The sequence below is a fragment of the Centruroides sculpturatus genome, unplaced genomic scaffold (genome assembly GCF_000671375.1).
Source record: "Centruroides sculpturatus isolate CEXI.00-Female unplaced genomic scaffold, Cexi_2.0 scaffold919, whole genome shotgun sequence".
Taxonomy (NCBI): Eukaryota; Metazoa; Arthropoda; class Arachnida; order Scorpiones; family Buthidae; genus Centruroides; species Centruroides sculpturatus.
This window is the reverse complement of record NW_019385088.1, coordinates 178457-199938: the sequence shown is the minus strand read 5'-3', so window position 1 is coordinate 199938 and position 21482 is coordinate 178457. Positions and strand designations below refer to the sequence as shown.

General features: G+C 30.4%; 1 protein-coding gene across 1 annotated transcript in view; it reads left to right on the top strand.

Moving 5' to 3' along the window:
* Positions 1–21482, top strand: part of LOC111634503 (vesicle-fusing ATPase-like) — a 73684-nt gene that overhangs the window by 50524 nt on the left and 1678 nt on the right. Inside the window, exons 11-15 of the mRNA XM_023379296.1 lie at positions 5654–5830; positions 5921–5987; positions 6053–6132; positions 7354–7550; positions 7631–7682. Of these exons, the coding sequence (XP_023235064.1) occupies positions 5654–5830; positions 5921–5987; positions 6053–6132; positions 7354–7550; positions 7631–7682 (573 nt within the window). The remainder of the gene's footprint in view (positions 1–5653; positions 5831–5920; positions 5988–6052; positions 6133–7353; positions 7551–7630; positions 7683–21482) is intronic.

Below are 21482 nucleotides of genomic sequence, written 5' to 3'. Positions count from 1 at the left end.
GACTGTCCCATTTGTTTTAAATAATCAAATATTTTTAAGGCTTTGTGTTTAACTGCACTTTTATTTAAAGGCAACCGTTTCTTGTTCATATCTTCTACCCATAATATTAGCGCTTGTTCCATTTTTGTCCTTTTTTTTTCATTATAGGTGCTGTCGGACAAGCAACATTTTTCGCAAGAATAGATGATCCGGATGCGACTGAATTCCTAATCTTTTCTTCCTATTGCTTAATCGACCGAATAGTTGACTCATTTAAATTAAAATGCCTACCAATATCAGCTATCTCTCGATCCAAAATTTCTATCTTTGTTTTAAGAGATATATTAATAAATTTCATTTCTAACAACCGTTCTTTCTTTTCATTCAACATTGTTATGGCTAAAATTTTTTCAAGCAGTTTTGTGGACAGTAAAAATCGCAAAAAATAACTTCCCTTCACTATGTTGTTAAAAATATACATCCAATAGAAGTTTATTACTGTATTTTGGACCATTTTTTCAGTCCCCACCTATTGAAAGAGTATAAATTATCGAAAATTCAGTGATATATTTGAGTGTTTATGGTAACTGATGCACATCTGTCTAGAAACTGGTCTTTCCCTGAAACTTTCATGGGAATAACACGTCAACATGGACAAACAGCTGTTTTCCAGGACATTTAGCTCTGTACACCAAACTGTGGCGCGTATTAAGGGATCCGTTGAGATTTTTCTGTTATGTGAAAGATAATTCATTTCTAAATATCATAAACTGTGTTGTAAGAAAATTTCTGCATTTTTCCAACCGCGTTGGAGCGAAAACAAGTTGTAAAGGTACTGCAATGTAGGAGGCCTACCTGTATATCTGTTTAAAAGACTATTACAGTACATATAGTTTTATTTTTTTTTTAGAAAATATAAAACAATAAGTAGACATTTAGAAATAAATAAATCTAAAAATTTATTAGTATTAAAAAAATTATAATTTTATTCTTAAAGAACATTTTATTAATATTGAATGCTTTCATAATGTCTATATTACTACTGATAATTATAAAAATAATAAATATACAAAATAAAAAGCAAATATGTAAAAAAATATTTTTATTTAAATTTTATCTAATTACATTTCTGTTCAAAGGATTGAGAAATAGATATTTTTTATATATAGTAGCAATTTATTAATCTGTTAACCAATAATTCATAATATCCAGTAATCCAGCATTGTCATATAATGATCCTGCAGCATGGTTGCTAGTATTTTACAAATTGGAATTTTTTGGATATGTGGTGTGCAGAAATTGAAGAGAAGATGTGATGTCTCTGTAGCTGTGCATGTTGCTATGTGCAAGGTTAAAAAAATCAAAAATTTTTTACTATCCAGTTGGCTGCTAGAGCAAAATATTTGGTAGCTGGATTTATTATTGTTAATGTAACCAAAAAGTTTATCCAATGAACAAAAAAGGAAAAGTAAAATGCTGTAATATGTTCACACCTTTTGAAGCTTTGAATTTATTAATTAATGTTTACTGTTAACAATAACAGCCTGTTAATTAAGAGTAACTATGAATTATACCCATACATATTTCTTATGAAGAGATGAATTGAACTATATGTCTATTGCATTATCAAGCACAAAATGTTTTATGCTTGTTTTCTCAATATTGTTTAATATCATATCATTTAATTAATTAATGTATAAATTTCCTTGTGTTGTCCTTATTCCATTCTCCTCTGTCATCATTTTGCTGTCCCACTGTGCATCTAGCAAAAAAAAACATAATGGACAGTGGGAAAAAAGGTCTTGTTAGTACCCACAGAGTGGAGAGTTAAACAAAAGTAAAAAAATCCAGCAACATTTAAACTTTTATGTGGCATTATCTGTTATGATGTTTTATTAAAATAAACTTTTTATATTTTTAGTTATTATAAAATAGCAGAAAATTAAATTTTCTGCTATTTTATATTTAATTTTGAGGGTAGGGATGAAGTTTTATTTGTTTTTAGCATTTAAATTTTTTAATAAAATTATCATTAAGTTTGACCCTGCCCAAGATATGACACATGATCTCTATCTCAGCACTCTGTCAACCTTTAACTACTAAAATTTAATAGCATTAATCCCCTAATACACAAACCTCCCTGCAAAATTTCAGAAATTTTTGACAAAAAGCACAGGAGTTAAGCTTTCAAAGAAAATGAACAAAACTGTACCCCATGCATGCACATGCACACATTCACACTAACATCAATCTATACATATATACAGAAAAAAAACTCCAAAGTTTTTTGCATTTTCTCAATGTTTCAAGGTCTGAGTACAAAAATGTAAAAATCTTGGGGAGGTCATTTTTTGACTGATTGCTATATTTTTCCTCTATTATATATAACAGAACTGGGAAAATAATAAATTAGTAGGACATAGTTTAATATAGATGATACCATCTTGAGAACTGTTGCTCATATCCATCAACCATTGATGCATTGCATAGTTGCACAGCATTATCAGATTTTAAACATTTATTTATTCTAATAAATATTGTGAATTAGCAAAATATGACCTACTTGAACCTACAGTGGTACCTCAGGATATGAACACCCCAGCATACAAAATTTTCAGGATACGACATGAAATTTGAACATATTTTTTGCTCCACGATACGAACAAAAACTCACCATACAACGTTATATTAGTTTGCAGTGCCATTTTTTATTCACTTCTGTTCATTGGTCTCAGTCTGTGTGTTTGCTTCGTCGTGGAAGGATCTTGCTCGATAAAGGAAATCTTCAGGTATTATCAGAAAGTGACTGATTATATTGAAAAGAAACATCCCGAAAAGGTTCACACTGGCTGTATTGCTGCTCAGAGTAATAATATTTGCCTAAGTCATTTTAGAAACATTTTAAAAAGTAGGCAAAGCCAAACCTCTTTGGATAGATATTTTACCAAGCGACCTCTATCCAGTGAAAGTGCTGGTAGAAGTGAAGGAAAGAAAGCAAAAAGCAGTGAATAAAAATTTAAAAAAATATATATAAAACAACACTAATTTTTAAAATCTTTTCTAAGTTATTTTTAAGTTATTGTTACATTATGTTATGTAAGTTAAGTTTTAGTATCATTTCCCTTCTCCCTCTCTTCTGCCACCAGTTTACACCTCCACTGTTGTCTATCCCCAAAGGTAAAGTTATTATTCTATTATGGTTATTTATATTTATACATTTACAACTACAAAATGCATTTTCAGTGTTTTCCTTACTATAGTTATTTTTTTTCAATACTTCTTAGCTTTAATTTGAGTGTGTTTTTCGTGTTGGAACGAATTATTTGGTTTTACATGTAATCGTATGGGGGAAAAATGATTCACCTTACGACATTTTTATGATATGATCTCAGTTTCAGAATGGACTAATTTTGTATCCTGAGGTACCACTGTATAACCGGTTTGTATAGAGTTTAATCTTCCAAAACGAACGTTTTCTTAACCCCTTCTGGGTTCTTCTTCAGGTAAATCAGCTGGATCGAACATCAAAAACGAAAAATTTGAACAAATCTGAACGCTGTAGAGTATTGTGAATTAACTATATATATATATTATAAGCCTTGTAATTATAATTTAATGCATATATATATGTATATAATATATATATGCATTATATATATATATGAATTAAATTATAATTACAAGGCTTATAATCAGAAAAACGTTTTTACATACTAAAGCAGTATTTTTCAAACTATGGGTCATGACCCAATATTGGGTCATGTTAAAATTTTATTTACAATTATCAGTATTACATTTTTCAACAGTTAAATTTCAATAATAAAATCTGAAATTAAAGAAAGTTTCTTGTTACAAATCAAAATTGGCTCGAACCACTCTTATTAGAAATGTACTCAATGTTATGTTTCACATGTAGAAATTATCATCAATAATAATTATAATTTTATTTTGTTATATAATATACAGTAACTTCATTTTACCAGGTTTTTACAAATTTTATATTGTGAACATTTGGATCATGGAACCATTACAAATATATTGGGTTGTGTGAGCAAGAAGTTTGAGAAATGCTGTGCTAAAGTGTCTTATTTAAAATTTTAAGAGTGATTTTAATTAAATAACCATCAGTTTTTTAAAAAACTTGATTTTATAATTTTATCTAATCCTTTCAAAATCAATGATTTTAACTCATCTGAAACTTCATTGGTTTAAAAAGTAATAAGATAAATTATAACAGGTATTTACTAATAATTTTTTAAATAAATTTTTCTAACTTACAATTTATTTTTTCATACAACATACAATTCTTTCAATGAATACTCATGGATACAGGTAACCAGGATAATAGATTTGGACCAATACCTGTTCTTTGTTGGCTACTACTTTTAATCTTTTGATAGCCAATTAAGATTTTCTGGTAATATTTGACCATCAGATTACCAAACCCTGTGTATGTCAGGTTTCTCATTTGGAACATGTGTATTATTTTTGAATCATACATATACAGTATATTATTATTTATTATACAGACAGAAGCAAGCAGGCCAAGCACATTTTGATCTAAAAGATGTACTCCCTCAAGAGATTACTTCAGAAATCTAATTTCTTTAAAAAAAGACAGTAGACTTCTGAAGGAAGACTGAGGGATATCACCAAGACTTAAAAAAATGAGAAATCAGATGAACAAGTATGTCTGAGCAAAGATCTGCACATTTACCATTCACAAATAAGGTGTAAAGGAGTCTCTCAGCAGATCCTCAAAAGTTGCAAAAAACTGAAGAACAAAGTTTCAGTCAGCACATATATTTACAAAAGTGACTAAAACCACTTACAACATTGACCATATAGACCAGCGTTTCTCAAAGTGGGCGATAATGCCCCCTTGTGGGCGCTGGAGGCTTTCAGGGGGGCAGTAGAAGGCTCAAAGAGAATTGGGGGGCGTTAAGGAAATATAGAGGGGCGATGGCAGACAAATTCTATATATAAAAATTCAACGGAATATATATAAAATGTTGACATTTTATATATTTTTTATTGAAGGTCACAACTTGAATATTTCTAACACATTGACTTTTATTTTAGCTCAGCGTTTCTCAAAGTAAGCAATAACGCCCCCTTCTGGTGCGATGAATAGATCTATGATAGAGGCAGGGTATTGAACAGTGACCAAAGGCAAAATTGGGGCTGATAAGAGGAAACATTGCGTTTAATGGTTTCCAGATGATGAGAACAATGTACAGTAAGGGCACAAAGTGTGAGATTTATAGAAAAGTTTTCCTAAGAATATTTCCAATCCTTTTCTCACACAAGAGAAAATGGGTTAGGTGGCGTTGGGTATAACTTTATGGAACAAAGGGGGCGGTGGATCGTAAAAGTTTGAGAATCACTGATATAGACAGTACTTGTCTTGAAAACAAATATATGCATATGAATCATTGTGAATGTTGATTTTTGAAATAACATGTTCATTAATGTTTTTGTCGGTTTTCAATTTTAATACAGTATAGTCATGCCATTATCTGCAGCTGAATTAAAATACATGTATAAACAAATCAGAAACATAAAGCAACATGCACTGGTAAAGAATGTTTAACAATATCTGCAATGTTTAAGTCATATATAACTTATCAAATTTTGAAAATGTTGGCTAATCTGTCACCACTCATTCTGATAGCTTAACAGCTTCTACTGTACTAATACAAATAAAATAATTTTAGGTCCACCAAATTGTGGAAAAACAGCTCTTGCAGCAAAACTGGCTCTTAAATCTGATTTTCCATTCATTAAACTTTGTACACCAGATGATATGGTTGGCTTTACTGAAACTGCAAAATGTCAGTGCATAAAAAAGGTAGTTAAGTTTATTTTGTTAAATAGAACAGTTTTAAATATTTAATTGAAGTATAGTTAAAAGATGCATTTATTTTTAAATCATTATTAGGTATTTGATGATGCTTATAAGTCACAACTAAGTTGCATTCTGGTTGACAATATTGAAAGACTGTTAGGTAAGTTTCTAATTATTCAAATTCATTTCTTATGATCATTTAAAAAAATTTTTTTTTAAATTTAGATTATGGTCCAATTGGTCCTCGTTACTCAAATTTGGTATTACAAGCTTTACTGGTTCTATTGAAAAAAGAACCACCTCAGGTATTTCTTGTTAAATATTAGAGTTTAAATGATTTTGTAAATTACATAAGCAAGCTAATAATTTCAATTAAAAATTTAAATAGTTAATACCAAACATTGACTTATAAATTGCAATGATGTGATTATGATAAATTCAAGTGTTTAAGTAATAAGGCATAGTAATAAGGCATGGCCATTGTGGACTGTATTTATTTTTTTAGTTCAATTTAAAATATTTATTTCATAAATTAGATGATTTAATTTATATGGTACCCTTAAAGATATCAATTAAATTTTTTCTCTTGTAGAGCAAAAATTTTAAATACTGAATCAATTATTTTTAAGTATAATGAAGTTACATTCTGCTTCCTATTCTTTAATTCTGAGGTTAAATTTGTATATTTGTTCAGATCAACTGTCAGTTAACATCAACTTTTACAGGCAAACAATAGATGCTAAGGAGAGTCTACTATTTTACTATGAATATCATTAATATATCTGTAAAAGCATTCAAATCTGCAAATATTATTTTGTTTTCTATTCCAGAAAGAAGGCAATAAAGTATAATAGTTATTCTGCAGATAATAGAAAGATACATAATCACCAAATAAATCATTGTCAAAAATGTCTGTAGATAACATTCATAGATATATATGTAGAAGATAATGTATAAATGTATAATGTTAATTGAATATAAAGTTTATTTTAATAGGCTTACATATCATACACATAAGATCCTTCTTTTATAATACAGTAGGATCCCAATCTACATGGATTCATCATACATGGTTTCAGGTTTACACTATTGGCAATTCAAAAAAAAAAGAAAGAAAAAAAGGAAAATATGTAAAATAGAAATTCTTAATTGTGCTCTAAATCCATGCCATTTTTAACATGCATGTAATCTCAGCATCTTGCTCATTCTTGTTCTGAAAAAGTGTTACTATGACTCATTTCTTTGTTTTGAACTAAACAATGTGACTTACATTGCATTAAAAAATGTGTGATAGGCATGTTAGTATAGGAAATACTTGAGTATCAAGTATGGGGTTTGCTATTTTATGTGAATTTCAGTTTACACAAGGTGTCTTGGAACATATTGGTGGTGTTTGGTGAGGTCCTACTGTGTTTGTTATCAATGTTTATTTTAATTAAATTATTATTATTTAAATTTTATATTAAATGATAAGATCATTCAAATAATTTTGATTAAAACTTTGTTAATTATCAACTAAATTTTAGGGAAGAAAATTACTGGTTTTATGTACATCTAGTCGTAAACAAGTTTTAGAAGAAATGGAAATGTTGCCTGCATTTATGTCTGTACTCCATGTCCCTAATTTATCCTATCCAGAGCATTTGATGGCTGTACTTGAAGAAACTGATTGCTTTAATAGAGATGAACTAGGAAGAATTGCCAGAAAAATTGATGGATGCAGGTATGTAATGAATAGTTGTTTTGCATATGATATATAGATGGTTTATTGTAATTCTTAATGACAATTTTTATGTAAAATAGAGTTTGGGTTGGAATAAAAAAATTGCTGGCATTCATTGATATGGCACGACAGGTATGTAATTTAGTTGTTTTAATTTTAAAAATATAATGTAAGATATGAATATTACATGGTCAGTTTGCAATGGCTNTACACGTATTGAAGCTTGAATAGAAAAAAAAAAGAGAGATTTGTCTTTTGTTTGTGATTACGTGACGCGTTAAAATTCTGTATAATTGATTAAGTGACGGCAGTTGAATCTTTAAATGGTTAAATTATGTCCTAAATTGGCTAAGTTATACAAAAAAAAATATATAACTTTCTAGAAAAGTAGTAATTAAAATATTTAATAAGAAACGGGTATTTTTGTTGGATCCAAGTACATAATTATGGACCCATCCTTCTGTTTTAAAAATCTATCTTAATGGAATGTAGGCGGTTAGTTGTAGGCGTATTTAGAGCTTATTTCCTTTATACACTATCAGGTACTTAAGTATAATGATTTATTTATTATAAACTGATAAATTTCCACTCTAAAATACATTTTAAATGACTACATTTTAAGTCTTTCTTCTAAATTAAATTCCAAATTCATTGCACATTTAGGTAATTTATTAACATAGAAAGTTTTTTTTTTTCTGAAAATTTATTAAACAGTTATATTTAAAAAAAAAACAGTGAATTCTAACTAACTTTGATAGTTTAAAAGACTTCAAGCATTTGGAAAAACATGAAAAAGACATAAATTTTAACTGAAAAAGGAAAGAAAAATAATATCTTCTGTATTAGAGGAAAAAGATGATTACGAAATTTTAAAACCTTTTTTTTTCTGAAAATTTATTAAATCATTTTTTAAATAGTCATCTTTCTTGGAGAGATAAGGCTGCTTGAGTTGATAATTTGTATTATCTGAGAAATTGTTCTTTTAGGATTCAGTACTCTTTTTGCAAACATTTGGTTGAATTATGAATTATTAGTAGATTCACTAAATCTATTTTAATGATTTATTATGTTTTCATTACTTCCAATTATACATTCAGATTTGATTTTTGTTTTTAATATATATATATATATATATATATTTCTCACCAATTATAGTATGCATTCATTTGTTATATACTTACAAATCAAATTCTGGCTAAATTAAGTTATCTAAAAATTTTTTTATATTTTTTTAAAGAAAGGTTTTTTTTTTTAATTTTATGAGCTCTATGACGGCTTTTCTTTTCTGCAAGACTTATTATACCATCAATTAGAAACAGGACAATCTTTAGAAAATGTAAGAACATCGATTGGGGGAGATTTTATTCCCTACCGTCGGGATGGTCTAAGGTCTATGCGTATGTGGGTGGCGGTTTTGAGGAGGCAGCAAAAACAAGTGTTTCACAGAGAAACCGTTTATTTTGGTCGAAAATGCTTACATATTTTTTTGACAAATGTCCTTAAGTTCAGATCTTTGGGTTGTCTTTGGAAGTTGTTTTCGGATTCGATCTGGTCCTATGCTGGAGTTTCAGATGCGATCTAGTCCTGCATTGTAGGGGTTTTTGGAGGTGATCTGGTCCAGTGTTGTAGGTCCCCTGGACAGTGTTGAGTAAAAAGTTCGAAGTCATGAAAGATGAAAGGAAGCACTACAGCTGGAGGCAAACAAACACAAGAGGTAGTCTAGTGGAAGCCTCTTTTGTCCTTGAAATTGGTGTTTTTATAAGTTTTTCAAGATCAACTTGTTGCTAATTGGACAAACTTTACCTCATTGCTTTCTAATTGGTCTTCCACCTGTCTCCAGGTGTAAATGGAGCTTCGTATAGTTCAAGGGAAAGGTTGACTGGAGATGGTTTATCCGACACCATTTTTTAGACTCTGATTGCATTTAATCATTGACTATGACACCTACACTCATTTTGATATTTTTTTAGTTTTGTTTTGCTTTCTAAACTGTGTCTTAACTTTCAATATTTTAAATTTTCTTCATTTTCTATATCTAAAATTTTGTTTTTCTGTCTACTTTTGATGAACATCGATGTCAAAGTCTGGTGTCGCGGTTTAACACTTATATGATTTGTTTTCTTGACGATTTAACTTAACAAATTTTTACATATCTTTCTTTTTGGGGGGGCTATTTCCAGGGCCTCACAAAAATCATATTTTCTAAAGATTGTCCTGATTATGTATCGTACTGTCATACCTACTCAAACACCTGTAAATTAATAATTATCATCTGTATGTTATCAATCATCAGCATTTCTGTGCTTCTCATAACCATTTATATCACAAAGAGTTGAAAAGGGACTCGAAGTCTGAAATGCATACTCTAGGAAATAAAAATGTGATTTTCTAAAGATTGTCCTGTTTCTAATTGATGGTGTAATAAGTCCTAGTGGAAAAGAAAAGCTGTCATAGAGCTCATAAAATTCAATACAAGACTAGACGAAGCATATTACAGAAGGTTTTTTTTTATCAAGAAATCAATGAAACACTAAAAGATAATTTACATAATTTATCAATAATTTTCAATCACATTCAAACATCAATTGGTCATCTTATCTCTAGTTACAAGGAAGATCAAAAACATATAACCAAAATTATAAAAAAATTTTTATGTGTAACTATTCAAGAGGAAAGTAGAAATGAGAATAGACTATTAACTTCATCTTTTTGGTTTTTCTTCATACAGAGAAGTGATTCATTATTACTCCTGTAATTTCAATTTAAATAGAATATAATCACTACATATGTAATCATCCATTTGTAAATACTGCAGTTTAATAGATAGAATTGGCTATTATATATATAGGGCTGTGCCCTATATATAATAGCCAATTCTATCTATTATCTATAATAACCAATTCTCTACAAAAGAAAAATAATAAAAATGAAAAAAGAAAAAGTAAGGAATGATTCAAGAAATGAAGTACTATATAAATATCATACAAAATAGAGAACACTATAATAGGATCATCCCTGATTACAGTAGACTCATATCCAAACTAATGTGGGTGAAAGTGATCCATGGCTGATATGAGAAAAATCTAGATAAGAGAGTATGGTATTTTTTAAATAAGATTGTAACTTACATGCTTACTGTATGTATAAAAAATATTTATTTTGACTTGGCACTTATTTTTGACAGTTACAGTTAATTTTGAAAATATTGTGTTAAAGTTGTTTGTTTTGTTCTTTTCTCAATTCACTGACTGCTATATCACACCAATGCCTCATCATTATCACATCAGCAGGAGTAAATGTAGGAGATTCTTTATAAACACATCAGACAGGCAAGCACAGTTCCAAAAATATGATGCAGAAAAATTGGAATAGTGTACAATACTTTTGAAAATTTTTGGTTGCCTTTGATTAGTGTGAATATGGGAGAGTCTACTGTATATTGTCTACTTCACCTTTGGTAGATGATAGTTAAATGTTAAGTAAATTACTATGTAAATAAAACATTATACTTTAAGAGTGTTAAAATAATAATTTTATTAAAATCAAAAATACAAATATGTATATGTATTTTTTGGATTCTCTTTTAATAGTATTTTAAAATGCATTATTCAAATAATTATGGTATTTTTTGTTTTGTTGAATCATATTAAGAGATTTATGTTTTATTTTACAAATAAAATAAAATAGTTTTGTTCTCTACATCTTTTTTATATCCTTATTTAACACCTTATATTATTTTAACACTTATAATTGTTTATTTATTTATCAACAGTTCTGTCATTATTCTTTATTTCAAATTTTTTCTATTCCATATTGTTTAATATAAAGTATGTGTAAGCTGAAGTTCGCCTTAATAATGGCTGAAAACATCTTTAGTTAAAGAAGATAATATATATAAATTTTCTTAACTATTTAATTTTGACCTCAATATAGTGCCAAGTTTTCTCCATTTTTATATACAGTGGGTGATCAGTTAACAAACATAATCCATTCCAAGACTTTGTTCGCTATCTGAATTGTTCATTAACCGATTATCAATTTACCATAGGTTTTAATGGGAATTTACTGTAATTAATTCGTCCTGGAGACCCCCAAAAATAAAACTTTCTTACTATTTATTTATTTATTTATTTATATGCAATAATAAAAATACATACATACACAGTCTTGCATTTTTATTAGTCACGTTTTTTCCATTTGAAAGGGTTAAAGAATCTGTTTAATGTCAATTGCTTTTCTCTCTTCTTCAGGATTTTTCGGAAGTAATTAATAGCATTGCAATTGTAGAAATCCCCAAGCCTCAGCCTGGTTTGGATGCCATTCTAAAACTGTTGTTCTGACATCCTCCCACTTCTTCAAAGGATCTTTAATAACAGATATTGGCATTAATCCTCTTTTTCAGAAAAAAACATATTTCGCCGAGTTTCTTGGCGTTCTTCTGTCGTCAGATCCGTTTCAGGTTCCATTATGAACTCTTCGATGTTCTTTATTTCTCAGATGTGATTTTTGTTATTCCTTTAGCTGCTTGAGTCTCCTTGATTATACAGTATTTTTCTTAAATAAGATTGAACTGCGGCTTACTGTAGACCTGTTCACGCCATACTGCCCAGCAACATTAGGTATCTTCTGCCCACTCTCTACCTTTGCTATTATATTCTCACCTTTCGAAAATATAATCCCACGCAAAACTTAATGAGTGCGTACCCAACAGTCTCGCGAATACATAAAAGAATTGTTTTTTCAGAAAAATAAAAGGCTGGAATTACAAGGGAGAGTTTCAAAGTTCAGAGGAATACTATCTGATCGGTATATATCTGGTTGAGTGTTGATGTCGACAACTCCCACACTCCGAAAAGTTTCAAATTGTTGCTCGAAGACAAGGGAAGACCAATCGATATTCATTATTTTACATCGCTTCTTCTGTGTTTGTTCTGTGGGGTGTTTGTTATCTTATCATGTGTTTGTTGTCCGAACATAAAAATCTTTTGCGAAAGTGTTCGTTAACCAATCATCCACTGTATATCTTTAATTTTTTAAAATAATTTTAATAATATATACAGTTGAAAGAAATTTAAATTAAATGTTTATTACTAGTATGTGGTGGATGAGTGACTCTTGAGGTCACCTGGCACAGCTATCTGACAAGCAATACCCATTTTGCTATAATCCATATATTTTAATGACAATTTTAATGTAAAAATAAACTAGATTTAATATAAGCTTAATATGAATAATATAAATAGGTATTATTATATTTAAAGAACTTTTTATGCAAATAATTTTACCCACAGTGTGATGTAACTAGTAGCAGTGAATTTTGAATAGATTTTGGCAGGCAGAATAATATCAGATTTTTTTGTTGTTTGTTGCACATCAGGATAGGATTTTTGAACAATATAACTTTTATTTATTTTCAATTTTGTTGAAAATGTATTGTTAATTTTAAGTTCAAAATATATTGGAATTTCTGATCCTCTTTCTTTGTGTAACAAAACTTATATTATAATAAGCTTCAAAAGGGTTTTGAAAATCCTTTACATAATGTTAAGTACATTTAGCACCATTCTATACCACTTGATGCTATTGACAGTAAATTGTTTTTTGAGTACTGTATATCCAATTTTAGTCTCTTTTTTAATTATTAAGTCACAATAGAATAAAGAAATGGGATATACAGTAGAGTGTCATTTATCTGAAAGCATTCCAGTCGGCAAATTTAAATTTTCATTGGTGCTGTGGCACTGCAATCTTTGACTATATCTTGGGCTACTCCAATATTTTTTTTGTTGGTGTGTGTTTTAGCTGACAGCACTGGCACTATTGTGTGATGTTTTTCTGAGGACTGTGTGTGGTGTTGAATCGAACGTTTTTGATAGTAGATCAACTTCTAAAGTATATTTTTTTTGGTTTTTATATTTTTCAATATATTTATTTTATTTGTACAAAATAAAAAAATAATTTTTAACGATACAATAGCCACGATTATTATTTTAAAAAGTTTTTGTTAGGCTTAACATCGACGAAAATTGAACACAAAGTGATATGCAACGGAGAAAAATTTCAACATGGGATAGGTTAATATATTTTTTCGTACATAATCGATTATCCAAAAAATAAGTTATCCGAACAACCCCATTTTCCAATTGATTCGCATAAACAACGCTCTACTGTATATATATGTTACTGTGAGATGACCGATATCTGGCGAATGTCAGCATTCACACAGTTTTTTTGTGTATGTATGAATTATTTGCTAAATATCATTATTTCTCACTTATGCTGGCAAATGTCGACATTCAGCATGCACTGATGGTGAATGTTGAATAAAAATATTTTTATTACATTAAGACAAAAATGCAACTTTTTAATACGTCAAAATAGGAGAAAGCTTAAGTAAACAGCACATGTAAATAAACTGTTGAACCTAAAATGAACAGTACATTCTACATCATTAAAGAAAATAATACAATAATAAACTTACACATAAATTATGTGATTAACATTGCATAATCTTATTTATTTCAACAACTTAAACTGTTATGACACTTTGAATTTCACAAGAGTCCCTTACTTTTACAACTGCAGTTATTCATGGAACACTTCTTTTTGCAATGACAGCGTGTATAGCCTTGCTCTCCACTTTTCGAATTAGCTGCAGCTGCTTCGCTCCGCGATATTTCTTGAGAAGAAATCTCATCTATGGAAAGTAACTTTTCTTTACAAATTACGAACTGATTGCAGGTATAAAGCTGCTTGAGGGTACCTTTTTTGTTTGCTAATTTATAAAAGTCGGAGTCTTCTATTCCAGCAACAACCGCTAACACATTTTGGGCATCTGTATGGCCACGTTCGACACTAGGGACTTGTATTTGTACGGTATCACCAATTTGAGCAGGAGAAAATTTTCTTTTTGAGCTTTGTAACATTTTCATTGCTTGCAGTAGAAGGTTCTCTTTTGTGGCCACTCTTTTTATAGAAATAAATTCGTGTTGTTCAGACAGGGCTTGACATGAAGACGTGGTGGGTTGCAGCTCCTCTTCAATATTTTCCTTTGGAATATGGTATTCGTTATTACCACTGCTCAAATTTCCTTCAAAAGTATTAGCAATTTCTTCAAGCTGTTCCTTGGTTTCAATATTTGCAATTTGTTCGCCAAGCAAAAATGACAATGCTATGCCTCTTTTTGGTTTAATGCCAAGATGGCTTCATAAGGACTTTGGCATATTCCTTCGTGATATGTAGTGTTCTTGGCAAATTGTACAAAGGGCAAACCATCTGACCACTTATTTGTATCGTTATCGTTCATCCATGCAGTTAACATATTCTGTATATTCTGATTGGCCCATACAACTGAGCCTTGTGTTTGACTATGACAAGGCTTTCCATGAACTATCTTAACATCTTTCCACATAGCGCATAGTTCGGATATGACTTGATTACAGAATTCCCTATCATCATCTGAATGCAATATGGCTGGGGCACCAAATGTTAAAAATATTTGAAGAAGGTGATATGCTATTTCTTCAGCTGTCTTAGTTTTCAAAGGTAGTAGTTGGACAAATTTCGTTAAATGATCTTGATACACCATTATGAACTTATATTTGCCGTCCTTGCGTGACTTCAGGTCTATCAGATCAACTTGACATCTTGAATTTAACTCTGAACTGATCATTGGTTTCAGAACAATACCTTTTTTAGGTGCACTATGTTTCATTTGACATTGTTTACATAAATTTAAATACAACATTACAACTTCATATGTAATATTTTTGTATTTAAGTTGCAATTCTTTAATTAAGCATATTTGTTCTTCTTCCATGACCTGTTCTGCTGTGAGTTTCAGATAGCATACTGAACAATTTATCATTGGTAACATAATATGGTATATTCCAGGCCAGGGATGGCCAACACATAGACGCCGGTCGACTGCAAAGGTTTTGAAAGTAGCCCGCAAAGCTAAAGTTCAACAATTTGCTTTCACTTAAATTAATGTTTAAAAATCTTAATTCGATAATTTATTCTTACAATAATAGACTGTCTGTGCAACGTACCTATACTGTTTGTATTTATCTTGATGAACAATGCAAATGAATGTTAACGCATGTGCATATAAAAATCTTAAAATTGTTTTCCCATATACATAGTTGCCCGCAGACTATATTTTACCAAAAAAGTAGCCCCTAAGGGATAAAAGTTTGGCCACACCTGTAGTATATTCGTTTCTCCTGGTTTAATTTAATGATTACATGATACAATTAATTTCTCTTCTTCATTAAATTTTAAAACGTCAAAATGTTTTAATCATCTGTAATCCAAAGATGTGCTGCACTTAGTTTTAGGAGAAATCACTTCAGAAAGTATTTTAGAGTACTTTTCTTGAGAAAAATAAAAACAATTGTCTTCTCGTTTACTTGCAATTAAAGCATGTAACTTTTCAAAAAAAAGTTCTTGGTTTACTGCAGAATCCATTCAATTTAAATTAGGGTATCAGATAAAAAAAAAATAAAATTTAAGAAAACATTGCATGCTCCAGCAAACCTTGCGTAAGACTGACAAACAGCAGTGTTCCAGAATATAACAAATAGATACCGTGTTATTTCAGTCATGGCAGAACAAAGGATTTGGCGAACAGACTGAGAAGCTGATGTCGACAGATGTTTCTGCCGACATCAGCTTCTCAGGTGTTGTTTCGACCTCCACCAAAGCTTATCTATGCTTGTCAACATACACCAACAATTGTTCGAATGTATGATAATATAACCAAATATTCGGTCTTTCATCAACATATTTTGTATGTGTTGACATTCATCGGAGAATATCAGCATTCTCTAATTTCAATCTTTCACTGTAACATATTAACATATATATATGTTCACATAGCTAGTGAAAATTGACATGAAATGCAAAAAAAGAAGCACTTGTGTTTATCTGCAACTAATGAGTCACTTTACACCAGGAAAGTTTCTCTCATTTGAGGCAACAAATCCAGTTGTTCTTCTACAGCCACCTTTCTGGGTTCAAGAAACATTATAAATGTGAGCCCTAGTTGTGGCTCACTGATGAATCACATGATGATCTTATGATGCATTTTACTTCAATAAGTCATTACTCTGCTCAAAAATTGAAAATTTTGTGCTGCTCTTAGTCATATGTCACAGGCATGTTGAATCTCATTCCTGTTTATTTTTATATGCTTGTAATAAAATACAGGGTTCCTACGCACCTGGAAAGTCAGGGAAAATCAGGGAAAGTCAGGGATTTTCATTATTTTTTGAAAAAGTCAGGGAAAGTCAGGGAATTTGTCAAAAATTGTCAAAAAGTCAGGGAATTTGTCAAAAATTGTCAAAAAGTCAGGGAATTTGTCGAAAATTGTCAAAAAGTCAGGGAATTTGTCTCCTTAACTGCGTTGTTGATTTCGTTTGCTGAATATAGATGACCAATCATNGTAAACAAAACCGACAAATTGTTTTATTATTTTTTTATTTTTTTATTTCAACAGCATAAACTCAAAAAAGAAGTTTCACAAAGCCGTAAACTTTTATTTTCGAGTGAAAAGGAAATATTTTCAAATATTTGGAGATGAGTGAATGATGAAGGAATACTAAATAAAGCTGAAGTTGTGACTCAAAGGATTATAGACCCAAATTTGAGAAAAGGAGAGAAAGGCCAAAAGATAAAAGTAGTGAGAAAGGTTAAGTAGACCTTCTGTTATGCCAATATTGACCCTTAATTTTCCAACCTTCCTCACTACTTTTTATCTTTTGGCCTTTCCTTTTCTCAAATTTGGGTCTATAATCCTTTGAGTTCCAACTTCAGCATTATTTAGTATTCTTTCCAGCATTGCAAGATTTGGCTACTTTGCACCAAAGTTGGCTACCCTTTGTTTAGTTTGGTGTAAAAATTATCATTTCGCGCATTGGCTACTTTCTGGGCTACATATTATTTATAAATATATTTGTAGAATAAAAATGCACTTTAAATTGGTGTTTCGTCGTATTTTATTACCTAGAGACCCAAATAAAATAAATATTTATGCTTTTCAAATAAATTCTTGTTTATTTATTTCTTTATAATAAATTCATTTATTATAAATAGAAATAAATAAATTCATTTATTATAAAGAAATGAATTTATTTATTTAAGTAAAAATTGAAAGGGTCTGTAGAAGTGATTTTTTAAAATATCCTTTTCTGTTATAAAGTTACTTATTACTATAATCTAGACAAGTTAATCCTTAAATATACTTGTATATTTAAGGATTGGGTTACAAATATATTATATATACTTGTGACCCAAAACTCTGTGACTTCTTCCAATGTGGCCCAGAGGAACAAAAAGGTTGGACATCCCTGATGTAAAGTAATACACATTTTAAGATGAAAAACTCAAAAAGTTTTATTAAAAAAATCAGTGAACTTCTACATGAGCTCCTTTTGTTGCATGTAGAACATCGAGCCTATACTCCATTTCCTGCCAGGTTTTTTCAAGCATCTTGGGCATGACAGCAGCAACAGCATCATAAAGGTGCACATGAAGATGTTGAAGATCACAAATTTTGACACTGGTGTAAACCTTGTCCTTGACAAATCCCCAAATGAAAAAGTCTAAGGGCATTCGAGGAGGCCACGGTATCGGTCCTCTGCGCCCAATCCAACAATCGGGAAACTGTGTGTCGAGGAAACATTGAACATGCAGGCTCCAATGTGGAGGGGCACCGTCCTGCTGGAATCATGGAATTTGTTTCAGTGTACCACCACACAACTTGCGCCCATTCTTGTGGAGAAGTCATTTTGTGTGTGATTACTGCCACGCCACCTTCAGTCACTTTGGCAGGTTTTCAAAATTACCTATACAACTTCCACAGTTTCTCTGCCTAATGGAATGCACGACATCTGATTACTGCCTTGCACTTCGATATCGCAATTGAAACAAATGTCAGGTTCATGGTGGACACCCTGTATTTTGACATTATCTTTCTGTGACAAAGAAATTAACATTATAGGATTATATGAAATTATTATTCTAATTGAATTATATAAATAATTTATTGGATTCACTTTTCATTCTAGAATTTTTAGAATTTGATTTATAAATGTTTACAAGTAAAATTCAGAAAATCATTCTATATAATAGTAAATTGTAAAAAGATGTTACATTTAATGCAACTTAATTTTATAATTTACTATTACACATTATAATTTACTTCTATGCTCAAATTACAATATGTATGTTTTTTATAAATATTTAAAAAACATAAGATATACACTACTGGCCATTAAAATTGCTACACCAGGAAGGAGGCACACCACACATGTGAAATTTGCATGACAGATAGAACATGTTGTGATATGTGAATGATTAGCTTTTCAATGCATTCATGCAAGGCAAGGCGGCAGTAGTGACACCTACAATGTGTATAAAAGAAGAGATTTTATAGCAGGTTTCTCATATGGAAATTTCATTTGAATGTTGTTTTCTGGTAAGAATGTCATTGTTATGCCTTGTGTAAGAAGGAGAAATGCCTACCAGCACATGTCTGACATTGATCAAGGTTGAATTGTAGCCTACCGGGATTGCGGTTTATTGTACTGCAGTAATGCTGCTCGCAATCCCATGACTGTCATCAGAATATGGAATCGATGGGTTCAGGACAGTCATATAGAATGCTGTGCAGGATCTCAGCAGCCCCATCACTAACAGCCGAGAAGACAGACATCTTATCTGCCTGACCTTAACGGATTGTACAGCCATGTCACAAACCCTTAGTCTAGAAATGGTGTCATTTGCAAGACAACAAGTATCTGCACGAACAGTTCGACAACATTTGCAGCAGCATGGACTGTCAGCACAGCAACTGTAATTTCGGCTACCCTTGATGCTGCATCACAGGCAGGAGCGCCTCCAATGGTGTGATCAATGACAAACCTGAAAACAGGAATGGTGTCATGTTGTCTTTTTAGACGAATCCTGGTTCTGTTTAGAGCACCATGATGACCACATCCGTGTTTGGTGGCATCATAGAGAATGCACATTGTCAGCATGCGTTCGACATCATCATATTGGCCCATCAGCTGGAGTGATGGTATGGGGTGCCATTTGATACATGTCTCGATCACCTCTTGTTTGCATTTTCAGCACTTTGAACGCCATTACATTTCTGATGTGTTAAGGCCCATGGCTCTTCAAGGCCTTCATAATGCTACATTCCATCAGGAGAATGTATGACCACATGTTGCCTGTATTGTCCTGATCTTCCTTGATACAGAATATGTTCAACTGTTGCCCTGGCCAGCATGTTCTCTTGATCTCAAAACTGTAGGAAAATTCAAACTTATAGTTTCCTTTAAATTTTAATTCAATTAGTGTTTAAAAAATATATGATTAATTCAAATTGATTAATATAAAATGTAAAGAAAGGAACAACTGGATAAATATTCAAAACTTAACTCTGACACCTTACATATTCAACAAGAAACACTTTAATTTTAATGTTTTTGCTCATATTCAATGACCATTATCAGACCATAATATATAAAAGAAACTGAATACTGAATAGAACCTCTAAGGTCATCAAATATGACTGTAAACATTATCATTAGCTGAATTTGTAAGGTATGAGTTGAGTTTTGATTAGTATCAATTTGGATAGTTTGAAGCTAGTATATTTCATAATTAGGATATGAAACCCCCAAAACAAAAGTAACACACAGATTGAACTGATTTATAGTTTGCATTATTTCAGAGATTCCCTGAAATACATGAGAACAAATTGTTTTTTGCCATTTTTAGTGAAATTTGCATTTAACTCTCTAAGCTCTGAAAACATTCTAGTATATAACTACAGAGTAAATTGTTCTTGCCTCTCAGGCTAAAGGGGAACTTGTATACCAAAACCAGTCAAACAATTTTCTCATATGCTGATTTTGTTTTGAACAGATAAAACCAATTTTGGCCAATTTCATGTTTAAAGAGTTAAATAGCATTTAATTTTTGATAATTTGAACTTTTTGATTTCCCCCTAATTCCCAAGTTGAAGTAAAAAAGAGTTGACCGTCATATTACAAACATCTATTGAATTTCAACAGTCGTATTATCAAAACTATTGAAATTCAATAGATATTTGTATTTTCTATGAAGAAATATATTCAATCTATGCTAATAGAATATCTGAAAAACAATATATTAAATCAAATTACAAATGGATTTTCTTTCCTATACTATAAATATCTTTATAGCTATTTTTTAAAATATTAATAATCAAATGAACAAAATGCTTTGCTATTTAGGAAACTTGTGTGTTTGTCAAATTTCCAAATTTTGATGACATGACTGGCCATTGATATTTCAGTCTGTCTATTGTTAATTTATGGCATCTGGCATGCCTTTCATCTCCAGGAATTCTTTCCATTTTTCTGTTTTCATCATTCTTCTCATTCCTCTATCAGCTATTATTATTATATTCTTCCTCATCTTCTTTCCTTAAGCTTTGCCTTTGTGGCAATTTTTGTTATTGATAATCTTTAATATTAAACAAAATAAATTATTCATTTTCAAATTTAAATATTTATACCAGAGATTAAAATATTGCTTAGTTAAAATCTATTTTTAGCAAATATCCATGAAGTGGTAAAATAATTTTTAATGTCTTTCCATGTTATTCCAAGATTATCAAAATTATTGCAATAAAGGGAAGAGGGAAAAGCAATAAATATTTGCTTTTGATCCCTCTTCAAGTCATCTTTCATAAAAGAATTGCAAATAGAAAGTAATTTACTGTAGGACAAGTATTTAGAATGTTTTATATTTGATAATATTTTTCAAAAAACTTATATAACAAATATAACAAATATTTTAAGTACAGAAACAATTTTATTCTTGCATTTGTCTGTTTATTACTGGAAATTATTAACAGACAACACTTAAGTAAACTAC